Source organism: Nerophis lumbriciformis, linkage group LG10, assembly GCF_033978685.3.
Source record: "Nerophis lumbriciformis linkage group LG10, RoL_Nlum_v2.1, whole genome shotgun sequence".
Taxonomy (NCBI): Eukaryota; Metazoa; Chordata; class Actinopteri; order Syngnathiformes; family Syngnathidae; genus Nerophis; species Nerophis lumbriciformis.
The window spans coordinates 34,823,918-34,838,046 of record NC_084557.2 but is presented as its reverse complement, the minus strand read 5'-3'; the positions used below and the strand labels follow the sequence as shown (position 1 = coordinate 34,838,046).

General features: G+C 40.6%; 1 protein-coding gene across 3 annotated transcripts in view; it reads right to left on the bottom strand.

Moving 5' to 3' along the window:
- kiaa0513 (KIAA0513 ortholog) overlaps window positions 1-14,129 on the bottom strand; it is a 61,841-nt gene that overhangs the window by 26,784 nt on the left and 20,928 nt on the right. For all 3 annotated transcript variants that reach the window (XM_061969761.2, XM_061969762.2, XM_061969763.2), the window contains exons 3-8: window positions 3,968-4,067; window positions 3,773-3,846; window positions 3,556-3,626; window positions 3,219-3,426; window positions 3,089-3,129; window positions 2,895-2,967 (exon numbers count right to left, since the gene is read on the bottom strand). In XM_061969761.2, the coding sequence (XP_061825745.2) occupies window positions 2,895-2,967; window positions 3,089-3,129; window positions 3,219-3,426; window positions 3,556-3,626; window positions 3,773-3,846; window positions 3,968-4,067 (567 nt within the window). The remainder of the gene's footprint in view (window positions 1-2,894; window positions 2,968-3,088; window positions 3,130-3,218; window positions 3,427-3,555; window positions 3,627-3,772; window positions 3,847-3,967; window positions 4,068-14,129) is intronic.

Here is a 14,129-nt window from a genome sequence, read left to right as displayed (position 1 = left end):
TTAATGGCTAAATTAAAGAAAAGTTCGGCCTCATTCCAAGCCCTCTCCCACCCACCCCTGTCGTCTGTGGGCCTATCTGGTGACGTCTGGGATCCGTCCCCAGGGGGGGGGCTATGAGTAGCTGTGCAGCTGGGGAGGCACAGCTACTTCCCACCCCAGTGGGTCTGCAACAGATGCCACCATGCACTCCGGTGGGCCAGCAGACGCCGCCACCATGCAGTCCGGTGGGTCTGAAACAGACGCCGCCACCATGCAGTCCGGTGGGTCTGAAACAGACGCCGCCACCATGCAGTCCGGTGGGTCTGAAACAGACGCCGCCATCATCTCCGGTGGGTCTGAAACAGACGGCGCCACCATCGTCTCCGGTGGGCCAGCAGCAGAGGGCGCCACCATCGTCTCTGGTGGGCCAGCAGCGGAGGGCGCCACCATCCTCGTCTCCGGTGGGCCAGCAGCAGAGGGCGCCACCATCCTCGTCTCCGGTGGGCCAGCAGCAGAGGGCGCCACCATCCTCGTCTCCGGTGGGCCAGCAGCAGAGGGCGCCACCATCCTCGTCTCTGGTGGGCCAGCAACAGAGGGCGCCACCATCCTCGTCTCCGGTGGGCCAGCAGCAGAGGGCGCCACCATCATTCTCTCCGGTGGGCCAGCAGAGGGCGCCACCATCATCCTCTCCGGTGGGCCAGCAGAGGGCGCCACCATCATCGTCTCCGGTGGGCCAGCAGAGGGCGCCACCATCGTCTTCGGTGGGTACTCCCACACCGGCGGACGAGCCGCCTCGCCAATTGCGGCGGCGTTCAACTCGCCGTCGCCACCTAACTCTTCCCCGCTGGTTGCGGGGACACTTGGCCTGGTGGCCCACCTTCTTGTCCTCCCTCCACCCTTCCGTGACTTTGGACTTTTTTTGGGGGGGGGGCGGTGGGGGGATTTTCTAGAACGTCTGGTATCCGTTTTGGGAAGGGGGGCTACTGTCAGGCTTGCCCTTGACAGTTTGGTTGTGTTTTAGTTTTTCCTCTGTGTGTAGTATTTCCTGTCAGCGCTCTTGTTTTGGTTCTGTTTCCTGTTTGTCTCCCTGAGTGCTGTGTCCGCTCAGCTGTGGCTGATTGGCACCTGGCCACACCTGGTGTCAATCAGCCAGCTGCTATTTATACCTGCCCTACCCTCCAGTCACTGCTGGATTATTGTCATTGTCATTGTCACCACTACCTGTCTTAATACTTGTCGTTGTAGCTCTGTCTACTTTTGTTTCACTCTGTTCATGTCCTAGTTCCTTCGTGTCACAGTAAGTGTTTTTGTTTCTTGTCCACAGTTAGCCTCTGTGCTATTTTAGTTTATAGCCAAGTTTGTTCTACGCCTTGTGCGCGCCTTTTGTTTGTTCCCTTTTGTTTGTTTTTTTGCTATAGTATTAAATCATGTTTTCTCGCTCAATGCCTGCCGTCATCTCTGCATCTTGGAGTTCGTCACCAACACACCCTGACATAAACAGGCAAGCAATGTGGATGACGGAGCCATGACATTGTGTTAGGTGGCACAGCTGTGTGTGGCGAGCCATTGTTGCTACTTGCTAGCTGTGGCACGGGCTGCTGTAGTCAATCCCCCCCCCCGCCCACAGCCCTATCCACCATCAATTTCATGCATTAGTGGTGAGTACCTATACAGTACATTTTATCATTTAAAAAATGTTAATAGGAATGTGAGTCATACTTGGGGCCTACACGTGGTGTGTGCACTTAGCTTGTTAACTTCTGTCACTACATAAATAAAGGTAGCAGGGTGATTTGGAGGTGTAAGAGTGAATCATGTGTCAAATTGTCTGATTTTCGCTTTTAGTGGATGGTCAGAGACCGTAACTCCAGCGAATTGTTGGAATCTACTGTACAATAAAAGTGGCTGGTGTTCCACATCGATTAGTTGCAGTTCCAACAATAATCTCAGTGGATGTTCAAACCCCAAATCGTAAATAAAAACAAAATGCGATGATTTGCTAATCCTTTTCAACCTATATTCAATTGAATAGACGGCAAAGACAAGATACTTAATGTTCGAACTGGAAAACGTTGTTATTTTTTGCAAATATCATCTGTGAAGGCACCATTTATGCTGAAAGGTACATACAGGTTTTGGAGCAACATATGTTGCCATCCAAGCAATGTTATCATGGACGCCCCTGCTTATTTCAGCAAGACAATGCCAAGCTACGTGTTACAACAGCGTGGCTTTGTAATAAAAAGAGTGCGGGTACTAGACTGGCATGCCGTAGTCCAGACCTGTCTCCCATTGAAAATGTGTGGCACATTATGAAGCCTAAAATACGACAACGAAGACCCCAGACTGTTGAACAACTTAAGCTGTACATCAAGCAAGAATGGGAAATAATTCCACCTAAAAAGCTTAAAAAATTGGTCTCCTCAGTTCCCAAGCGTTTACTGAGTGTTGTTTAAAGCAAAGGCCATTAACACAGTGGTAAAAATGCCCTTGTGCCAACTTTTTTGCAACATGTTGCTGCCATTAAATTCTAAGTTAATGATTATTTGCAAAAAAAAATATATTTCTCAGTTCGAACATAAAATATCTTGTCTTCAATTGAATATAAATTGAAAAGGATTTGCAAATCATCGCATTCTGTTTTTATTTACGAATTACACAACGTGCCAACTTCACTGGTTTTGGGTTTTGAAATTGTTAACTCCTACAACACAGAACGCTAAATAGCTACTTAACGAGAGTTGTGGTTGCTCAAAAAAACAAACACTGCCCCCAGCGTTTTGTTGAAAAATTGCAAGTCAAGGGCTTTGAATAGTAATAGCAGGATCAAAACCATCAATATCTACAGACAGAAATATATACACACGTTGCGAAAATAATACATCTGCTAAACATGGTTTAAGGACAATAAATACCAGATGGGTTGCTGCTTCAGGTGGGTGTACAAGTACACCTTTTCTCCTTTGGTTTCCTCTGGAACCTCAGACACTAAGATGAGAATATTGTATTTGTTATGTGTTGTCAAATGTCATGTTGAAATAATGATCAATGGAGCAGGAAGAAAGAAATCCTTTAATGAAATAGACAACGTACGCGTTATGGCCTTTACCTGATAAATTAGATTTTGTCTTAAATTGACTTTCACCATCCCTAGAATGGATGCAGCCAAGAAAGGACACATTAGATATCAAACAATAAGTTCATGCAATAGACTTAAAGAAGAAAATGCATTTGCTCACTCGGTCTTCGGAGTCACTGAGTTTCTCAACTTGCTTTCAAGGCCTCCAAAAAAGCCTTTGACGTCAGTCTTCGATGAGTTTTTGAGGAGTCGCTCAGCAGCGTCTTTCTTATCAGACAGCCAGGAGTTGGCCTTGTTTAGGTACGAGTCCTGACCAGCAGGTGGACCACCACGGTCAAAGAGCTCTGCAGGAGACGGCTGGGACTTTCCTATAAAAAATAAATGATTTAAAAAGGATGATTAATACTAATAGAATACCTGTAATTGAACATTTTTATTCAATTATTTTTACTTTAAAGTGAGGATTCACTGGAAAATCAAACAACTGAAGCATTTACCTATATAGTAGTATGTAAAGCACATAGTCATTAGGTTTTTGGCTGGGCTGTAGTCATCCATTTGGTGACATCTGAAAACAAACAGACCCAAAATAACAATTTAACCACAGCAATAATGTTGCATCCATGTTTCTTTGTTTTGTTGATTCATGTGTTTTATTCAAATATTCCCAGTGCTAAAAATGGTACACATAGAAATAAATGTAATGAAACGTACTCAAACAATACGACAGCAAAAGACTGGACCAGTCTGTAGAAGGTGCCTTCACTCACACATTTAGATTGGCAGCGCTGAGACAAAGCAGGGAAAACTATGTGAGAAGGCGGTTTGTAGCAGTAATAGTATTTTAGTCAGTCATCATACACAACGCACAATACAACAAGTATTATTCATCATAATTATATAGTTCACCTGTGCACTGACAAATTTAGCAAACCACTCTCTGCCTTTCCCGTTTTCGCCGCTGCACAGCTCTCCAAAACGAGATTTCTCTTCTTGGTCCAAATCCTGCCTGTGGAAATATTGTGCAGCCGTTAATCATCAATAAACCATTAACCAATGTAACAATGCACACATAAATCTACTATAAAACATTAAGCGACCATTTAGTATTTATCAAATTACAAGTGTATCTAGCTAAATGTATCCACATTAAATACATACACTAAACCAGTGTTTCATAACCATAGGGCCAGGGCCCATTGTGGTACTCAGTTGTAATACACTTTTCCACCACTTATGCCAGTCATGACAATCTCAAACAAACAGAAGTCTGGAGCTTTAAATAATTTTCTTAAGCGTAAAAATAATGAATAAAGTGGTGAAGCGGTATTTTCATTTGCACGTAAATTTTTTTGACAGTTTATTTAAGAAGCATATATTATTATTATCATTATTATTCATTATTAGTTTATTTATAATTTATTTTAAGACTGCGTAATTGTTTGTACATTTTTTCTTTCATTTTAGAGTCTTTTCTTATGCAGTATATTTGGTTAGTACTTATTTTTGTAATCAGCCTGACTTAAGCCTAAGGATTATGTGTTAAAGAAATATTAATCTTTGTGTTTAAAGGGGAACTGCACTTTTTTGGATTTTCACAGTCATTATGAGAGACAAGATCACACATCTTTATTTTTTTAGGATTTTAAAAAGATGATAATGTAGTTATATGTAGGGGATAGGTTGATTGGCAACACTAAATTGGCCCAAGTGTGTGAATGTGAGTGTGAATGTTGTCTGTCTATCTGTGTTGGCCCTGCGATGAGGTGGCGACTTGTCCAGGGTGTACCCCGACTTCCGCCCAAATGCAGCTGAGATAGGCCCCAGCACCCCTTGCGAACCCAAAAAGGGACAAGCGGTAGAAAATGGATGAATGGATGGATAATGTAGTAACCATTGTAGTTTTCAAAGCCCTTTAAAATAACTTAAAATTCCTCCATCAACATTTTATATACACGCTGCAAGTATATATAACCTTGATAACAATATGTAATATGTACAATATTTATCATATTTTGGTCATTTTATGCATTACTGGAACTTCTTTCCTTAACCCATTTATTTCCGTTTCCATAGCAGCGCACTTGACTTCTGGCAACAAATGTGTGTCCCTACTTCCGGATACAAAAGCGAGTGCGTTCTAATCATGGCAGACTTGGTAACAGACAACAAAGATGACTATTTTTGGACTAATGAGGATTCACAATCTTATCTTTATGAAGCTGTATACACGAAGGATGGACTACTGCTTTTAGAAGCGGGCACGAAGAGAGGCTGAAACGTTTGTCGTTGCAAATGCGGAATTTGGAGCCAAGCTATACCGACATAAATGGAATGCTTACCGAAACTAAACCGTAAAAAATGTCCCCTATCCATCGAGTGACTCACTATAATATTGATCATGATACATGCAGCACTTCATGCTTGTTATTACAACTACAGTACATACACTATCGAGCTAGCTGTGTAGAAACAAAATATGAAATAATACTTTGCAGACACTGTAATGACTATTCATGTTTTTCAGTCAGTACAGACTGTGTTGTGCATTACAAACTCAAGTGTGTGTGTGAGACAATCATTGGTACTTTAACTTTAAAAGCCATTCAGCTGCTGATGTAAAAGCTAGCTCATGGCTAATGCTGCAGCATGCTGTTGCAAGGCAATGTGTTACTACGCTACAAAACGAGTTCCTCTGTGTTCGCTCATACAATAACAATGTCGTTACAGCTTGGTTATTATACAGGTTAAATACTGTATTTTTGGCATTTCTTAAAGTGAGTTAGAGGCAGGAAGGATTGCTCACATTACCTGCATTGTTAGCCACCTACAACAAACCTATTATTACAAATTAGAATGCAAAAAAACCCAAAACCTTTTGTCTTCTTGTCTCTCACAAAAATTGTGAACGATAGGCAAAATTCCCCAAAAAGTGCAGTTCTGCTTTAACAAATTGTTTCATATCATTTGACAAGGTTTATACTATTCAACTGTAAGTAAGTTAGAAATAATTATTGTATTGGATTAAAATTAATCATAAAATTACTAATTCAGTGTTAATATTTGAGTAGGCCCTGTGCCCCTCTGTAGTGGAAAAGTTGGGCCCCGAGATCAAAAAAAGTTAAGAACCCCTGCACTATACTATCATTTTAGAATGCACTATGTCTAAAAAGAAAGGATGGTTCATTATCACTTTTTCATGTTCCATACTGCAACGTTGTATGTCTCCTAATACAGACGCCAACCCTCTTCTCCATTCTTGTTATACTACTAAAGTATTTGTATGCTTATACTTTTGACTTAATACAGACATTTATAAAAACATGTTCAAACTACAATATTTTGCTCTCCTAAAGAAAGAAATTAAATTGCCCAAGACATGACAAAGTTATGGAATACGTTTTCTTCTGTTTTTTATTAGAATTTTAAAGACACAGATTTTTTTCAGCTCCTTTCTAAACACAAGTAGAGTCTTCAATAACAGATAACAAATATAAAGATTCTATATTTTACTAATAAAACATCACTGGAAAATATTGTAAAACTCTACATATCAACTCAGATCAACGGAATGAAAGTTGAAAAATGCACTGGACTGCTACCGCAATGAACATACTTGCCAACCTTGAGACCTCCGAATTCGGGAGATTTGGGGGGGTGGGGGGTGTGCGGGTAAGGTGGGCGGGGTTAAGGGGGGAGGAGTATATTTATAGCTAGAATTCACTGAAATTCAAGTATTTCTTATATGTATGTATATATATATATATATATATATATATATATATATATATATTTATATATATATATATATATATATATATATATACATAAAATAAATACTTGACTTTCAGTGAATTCTAGCTATATATATGTATTTTATAATATAAAAACATATAAATAAAATAAATACTTGAATTTCAGTGTTCATTTATTTACACATATACACACACATAACACTCCTCTCTACTCATTGTTGTATTTGAAAGTGCAATGCTTTGCAGCCAGTAGCACAGCCTTTGAAGGAGCATAGGTATGGGCAGTGTAATATTCTGGGTTGGAGTCAATAACCAGGCGAGGTGTTGAAGTTACGTCTCTTCATACTTCAGAACCGACTCCCACACTTGCCGTCAGGGTGCGCAATACAACGTAAACCGTTGGCCAACCAAAAAGTAACCACAGAACACTATACGTAACCACAGAACACTATACGGTATAGTGTTCTGTGGTTACTTTTTGGTTGGCCAAGCGGACGTGACGACAGGCTGTCCTCACTCAGGTCTGCACGGACCTGGAGGGGGCGTGCCTGTTGTCCGGCTGGAAATCGGGAGTAATTCGGGAGAATGGTTGTCCCGGGAGATTTTCGGGAGAGGCACTGAAATTCGGGAGTCTTCCGGAAAATTCGGGAGGGTTGGCAAGTATGACAATGAATGAGAAGCTGTCCTGAAAGTAGCTGATTCTAAACAAGAGTTGAACACATTCTAGCGTATATTTAATGAATAAATGTAAACACAAATGTATATATTTAACCACTTAAAAGCCTACTGAAACCCACTACTACCGACCACGCAGTCTGATAATTTATATATCAATGATGAAATCTTAACATTGCAACACATGCCAATACGGCTTACTAAAGTGCAATTTTAAATTTCGCGCGAAATATCCTGCTGAAAACGTCTCGGTATGATGACGTCAGCGCGTGACGTCACGGATTGTAGAGGACATTTTGGGACAGCATGGTGGCCAGCTATTAAGTCGTCTGTTTTCATCGCAAAATTCCACAGTATTCTGGACATCTGTGTTGGTGAATCTTTTGCAATTTGTTCAATGAACAATGGAGACAGCAAAGAAGAAAGCTGTAGGTGGGAAGAGGTGTATTGCGCCCGACTGCAGCAACACAAACACAGCCGGTGTTTCATTGTTTACATTCCCGGAAGATGACAGTCAAGCTTTACCATTGGCCTGTGGAGAACTGGGACAACAGAGACTCTTACCAGGAGGACTTTGAGTTGGATACGCAGACACGGTACCGTGAGTACACATGCAGCTGCGGCTTCCAAACATTTGATCGATTGCCCGTACGTCCGTGCCGCTATGTGCATGTCACGTATGTAACTTTGGGGACTTTGGGGAAATATATGTGCTGTATGAACTTTGGGGAGGTGAACGGTACTTTGGGCTGTGGGATGGAGTGTGTTGTGCAGGTGTTTGAGTTGTATTGGCGGGTTATATGGACGGGAGGGGGGAGGTGTTTGTTATGCGGTATTAATTTGTGGCATATTAGATATAAGCCTGGTTGTGTTGTGGCTAATAGAGTATATATATGTCTTGTGTTTATTTACTGTGTTAGTCATTCCCAGCTGAATATCAGGTCCCACCCGCCTCTCACAACATCTTCCCTGTCTGAATCGCTCCCACTGCCCTCTAGTCCTTTACTCTCACTTTCCTCATCCACGAATCTTTCATCCTCGCTCAAATTAATGGGGAAATCGTCGCTTTCTCGGTCCGAATCGCTCTCGCTGCTGGTGGCCATGATTGTAAACAATGTGCAGATGTGAGGAGCTCCACAACCTGTGACGTCACGCTACTCGTCTGCTACTTCCGGTACAGGCAAGGCTTTTTTATCAGCGACCAAAAGTTGCGAACTTTATCGTCAATGTTCTCTACTAAATCCTGTCAGCAAAAATATGGCAATATCGCGAAATGATCAAGTATGACACATAAAATGGACCTGCTATCCCCGTTTAAATAAGAAAATCGCATTTCAGTAGGCCTTTAATTGTTTGACATAATAAGGGAAGCTGAGCTTCCCTTCCACTTTTAGAGCAATAACCACTGCCGCAAACCCTGCACTAAAATAAATAAAGTGTGCAAAAATTTAAACCAAGTCTTAAAACAAATAGGGGAATAGGGAACAAGACAGTGAGTTATAATTTGTGTGTATATTGAGATACTCAATGTGGCCTAAAAATCAATGGCACAAAACGAGTCGCAATGTTAACCAGAACTTGAATAATAATAATTTGACATAAATAGCATACCCACTTGAAAATATACAATGGAAAACTGTACCTGGCCTCTTAAGACACTAAAATAGTACATTCAATCACTTCAACATGAGGGGCTGATTATTCTTCAGAAAGATGTCATCTGTCATTCTGCTTTCATAGATAAAAATGGAGGCTGTGCTGAAGAGCCCTTTTGCTCTCCACGGTCCACATTGTTGAAGGACCACAAAGAAACGTAGTTGGTGTGACTGCCAGTGGACTCCTGACTTGTTGTGGCTTATCTTTAGTTCAGCAATAGGTGTGTGTAAAAACTCTGCATACTTCCTACCATGATACTTTTGCAAATGTTTTATCAAATTTGTGGTGTCGCACAAATTGTACTCAGCTGTTTTACGTTTATCTTCTTCGAGTTGCAGCCGCTGCATCTCTGTTTAATGCACGTTGTGCAATCTTGACCATTAATGTGATGGTTTGGGCTTTTGGATCGGCCATGTTGGGTGCTCAAAAAAATTCACAAAATTAAAGTTTGAATTGCGATTTTTTTTTTTTAATTACGATTGTAAATTGATTTATAATTTTCAAAAATCGATTAAAAAAAGTTGAAATTCTTTTAAGAATCTATTTTTAAAAGGACATTTTTTAGGCCATCCTTGCGTCCCTGGGTGTATACTAGGGCTCAAATTTTTGGGTGTCCCACGATTCGATTCAATATCGATTCTTGGGGTCACAATTCGATTCAAAATCGATTTTTTTCGATTCAACGCGATTCTCGATTCAAAAACGATATGTTCCCGATTCAAAAGGATTCTCTATTCATTCAATACATAGGATTTCAGCAGGATCTACCCCAGTCTGCTGTCATGCAAGCAGAGTAGTAGATTTTTGTAAAAAGCTTTTATAATTGTAAAGGACAATGTTTTATCAACTGATTGCAATAATGTAAATTTGTTTTAACTATTAAATGAACCAAAATATGACTTATTTTATATTTGTAAAAATATTGGACACAGTGTGTTGTCAAGCTTATAAGAGGCGATGCGAGTGTAAGCCACTGCGACACTATTGTTCTTTTTTTTTCTTTTTTATAAATGTCTAATGATAATGTCAATGAAGGATTTTTAATCACTGCTATGTTGAAATTGTAACTAATATTGATACTGTTGTTGATAATATTCATTTTTGTTTCACTACTTTTGTTTTGTTCTGTGTCGTGTTTGTGTCTCCTCTCAATTGCTCTGTTTATTGCAGTTCTGAGTGTTGCTGGGTCAGGTTTGGTTTTGGAATTGGATTGCATTGTTATGGTATTGGTGTGTATTGTTTTGTTGGATTGATTAATTAAAAAAAAATAAAAAAATAAAAAAATACATTTTAAAGAAAAAATCGATTTTTTAAAAATGAGAATCGATTCTGAATCGCACAACGTGAGAATCGCGATTCGATTTTGAATTGATTTTTTCCCACACCCCTAGTGTATACGTCATCATCAGCAGCCGAGAGAAGCGTTTATGACCTCTAGTCTGTTTTGAAAAGGTTTTATTATAATTTTTAACCAAATAAGGTATTGAGGGAATCGATTTAAATTGAGCCTTGTGTTGAACCACGAAACAATTCTGAATCTAATGGTCAGAATCGATTCGAACCGTGAGATGTGAGTTTCACATCCCTAAAAATGTTTTCCTACATTTTGTTCGATAAATTTGGACCGTATCGTTAGTGGACTGTCAAGGACCGTTCCCGAGCATCAGATCAAACCATCCCTAGTCATTTTTCCAGATGGCCCAATGCAGGTGGACCATAACAGCAACATTCATACAATACTGTAAGTAATGGGTACTTTATTGGTCCACATGATTCTGCGCTCTTTAAAGTGTAAATTGGTTGTGTAGTTTTAACATACAGCAGCGATAAATCATATTAAAGATTGAACTTGCCAACTGACTAACCTTGCATATATTGTATATTAGGGCAAATAAACAGGTGGTACAGGGGCTAAACCCGGCCTGGAAATGACACCACACCAGACATGCCTCTCGAGTTCAATTCAAACCATTTTTACAACAAATTCCTATAAACACTAGAGCGCTAACGTTGTGTAGAGGAACTTGGACCACTGTAAACACATCGGAAGATCATTTTAACATCCTGAAAGGACAGCATTCCACAGCATTGGATAATTGTGTTTTGTATAACAGGAAACATTTTTCTGAAATGTGTTACTCTGACAAAAGAAATAGATCAAAAACTAATGTTCACTAGAGAGGCTGCTGGTTTTCAAAATAACAATACTAGTGAAGGGAGAAGTCCAGCCCCCGGCCTTAAGACAATTTAGTTGAATAGTCCTGCTATATGGGGCATTCTACTACTTCACTGCTACTTCCTCCGAAAAAAATCTCCCGCCGGTCTTTCTTTGCTTTAGACCTGCATCCATCCCGATACATTCTTGGTAGTAGCATCATGTATGTAGCGCAATTCAAGATCTTTTCTTGATTGTGGTTGCTATTTAACATCAGCATAGCCATTAGAGACGTAATATTTGTGCCAATATTACAGTGAACATTATGTCAGTATGACGCTCTATGCCATGGGTGCTCACACTTTTTCTGCAAGCGAGCTACTTTTCAATTGATCAAGTCGTGGGGATCTACCTCATTCATATATATAATTTATATTTACTTATTTATGAAATATATGTTTTTGTTAACAAGTTAAAGGTGTTTAATGATAATGCAAGCATGTTTAACACATATAGTTAATATTGTTAATAAATTAAAGGTGTTTAATGATAATACAAGAATCAGGGGTGCTCACACTTTTTCAGCATGCAAGCTACTTATAAAATTATCAAGTCAAAATGATGTACCTACTACAAAAATGCAAAACATATATTTATTTCTAAATATATTGAGGATTCTTTATATCTACAATGTATGTTGATGTACATGCATAACCGCATGAGCCAATATTGCACAACACAACACAATTAACTATGTACATTTTTTGTCATTACCCGAGTTTACTCTGATGACTTGCACTGAATTGAATCAGTCAGGGATGCATAGTCCAGACAGCAGCTGCTGACAGCCAGCCTCAAGTACACTTCCAAATGTTCATCAGTTATGGTACTTGGACTTAATGATCTTCATGTGGGAAAAGGCTGACTCACATAAATAAGTGGAGCCGAATAATGCAGTCAAGGAGGTAGCACATTTCCTGATGTTGGGGTACTTTACCTCTGTGAGTAAGTTCCAGAACTGTCCATGAGCTCTGAACTTCAGCTCAATGTCGGCTTGCAGTGTCAAAATCTCATCTTCCACTCCAGAAGAGTTCAGGTGAAATAGTGTTGCAATTTTTGATGCGAGTGAATCAACCTCAGCATCTTCCCGAAAAGGATAGCACATGAATGTAGCGACTGGCTCGAGCAAAGAAAAGTCTTGAAAGCGTTTGTCAAACTCTGACAGACAATTGTCAATCTGCTCTGTGTAGCGTGCACTGTCAAGTTGCACACAGGCCTTCCCTTGCATCTCCAGCTTTGACGCCAGGTTCTGGAAGTTTGCCAAATCATGGCGCTGCAGCTTTGAGGAGAGATGCTTCATCTTTTGTTTGAAAGCATTAACTGAGCTGATCATATTGATCACTGTTTTGTCTTTTCCTTGCAGTTCTAGATTAAGATCATTCAAAATGTTGGTCAGATCGGTTAAAAATGCCAAGTCTAACAGCCACTGACCGTCATTTAGTTGCGTGTATTCTGCATGTCCAGCTGCTACACGGAAAAACTCCTTAATCTCTGGACAGAGCTTTCGAAATCTTTGCAGGAATTTCCCTCGACAAAGCCATCTCACGTCAGTGTGCAGCAACAACTCAGAGTGGTCGCAGTCAGCCTTCTCCAGATGTGCACGAAATAACCGTCTTTGAAGAGATCTGGCGCGAATAGAACAGGCGATCTTCATTGCAACATCCATGATCTCCTTCATGTTGAGCATTTTAGCGCATAACGCTTGTTGGTGGATTATGCAATGGTAATTTAGGAAGTCCGGGAAATCATCGTCCTGCCTGCACTTCGCAATAAATCCATTCAAGCGGCCAACCATTGCGGGAGCTCCATCCGTGGTGATAGACATCAGTTTGTACACTGGGAGCTGAGTTTTCTCCATAAAGTTTTTAAACGACTGAAATATGTCCTCTCCTCGCGTCTGTTCTTTCATGGGCAGTAAAGTTAATAGCTCTTCTTTTGTAGTGATATCACTAAACACCATACGAATGGAAATGCACATCTGGGCTGTGTCACACACGTCCGTAGATTCGTCCAACTGCAGTGAGAAACACTCGCAATCTCCGATGTCCGTCCAAAGTTGCTGGGTTAAATCCTCAGCCATGGCTTCACAGCGCCGTGTAACTGTACATCTTGACAGCTGGAGAGCTTTGATCGAAGATAATATTTCTGCCTTATTTTTAAAGCCTCGGAACAATGAGTCAGCTGCTTCAACGAATGCCTCCTTTACCATCTCTCCGTCTTGGAAGGACTTCTTGTTATTAACGATGATGTGACTCACCCGGAATGATGCTTCTGTGGCGACTTTCGCTTTTGAAGTTTGTTGTGTGAAAAATGACTGCTGTCCGGACAACTGGGATTTCAGTTCCTTCACCTTTCTCTTTCTCAGCTCGCTTTTCAGCGGGAAGTCGGTGTCATATTTTCCATGAATAGTCCGAAAATGCCGCTCCACATTTCCCTTCTTTGGTATTGTGATGGCAGATTGGCAGATGAGGCAAACGCACTTCGAAAATGTCATCGTGGGAAAAAAAAGTCCTCCTCCCATTCCGTATGAAAGTGATAAGTTTTTGTCTTCTTACTTGGTCCAGCTCCCCCACTCATTTTTATACCCTTAAGAGAAAAAAACCGAGGGCTGAAAATTGGCGGTAACTCGCAGACAAGCTCGTTTGCTTTGCTGCACTGAGCGCCGTTGTTTGCGCATGCGCAGTGACCTAAGTGTCAGAAAAACGAAGATGTCATCTGACTGGCTGCCCTGTTTATCAATCAAAAGACGGGATGGATGATAGGCTGGTGT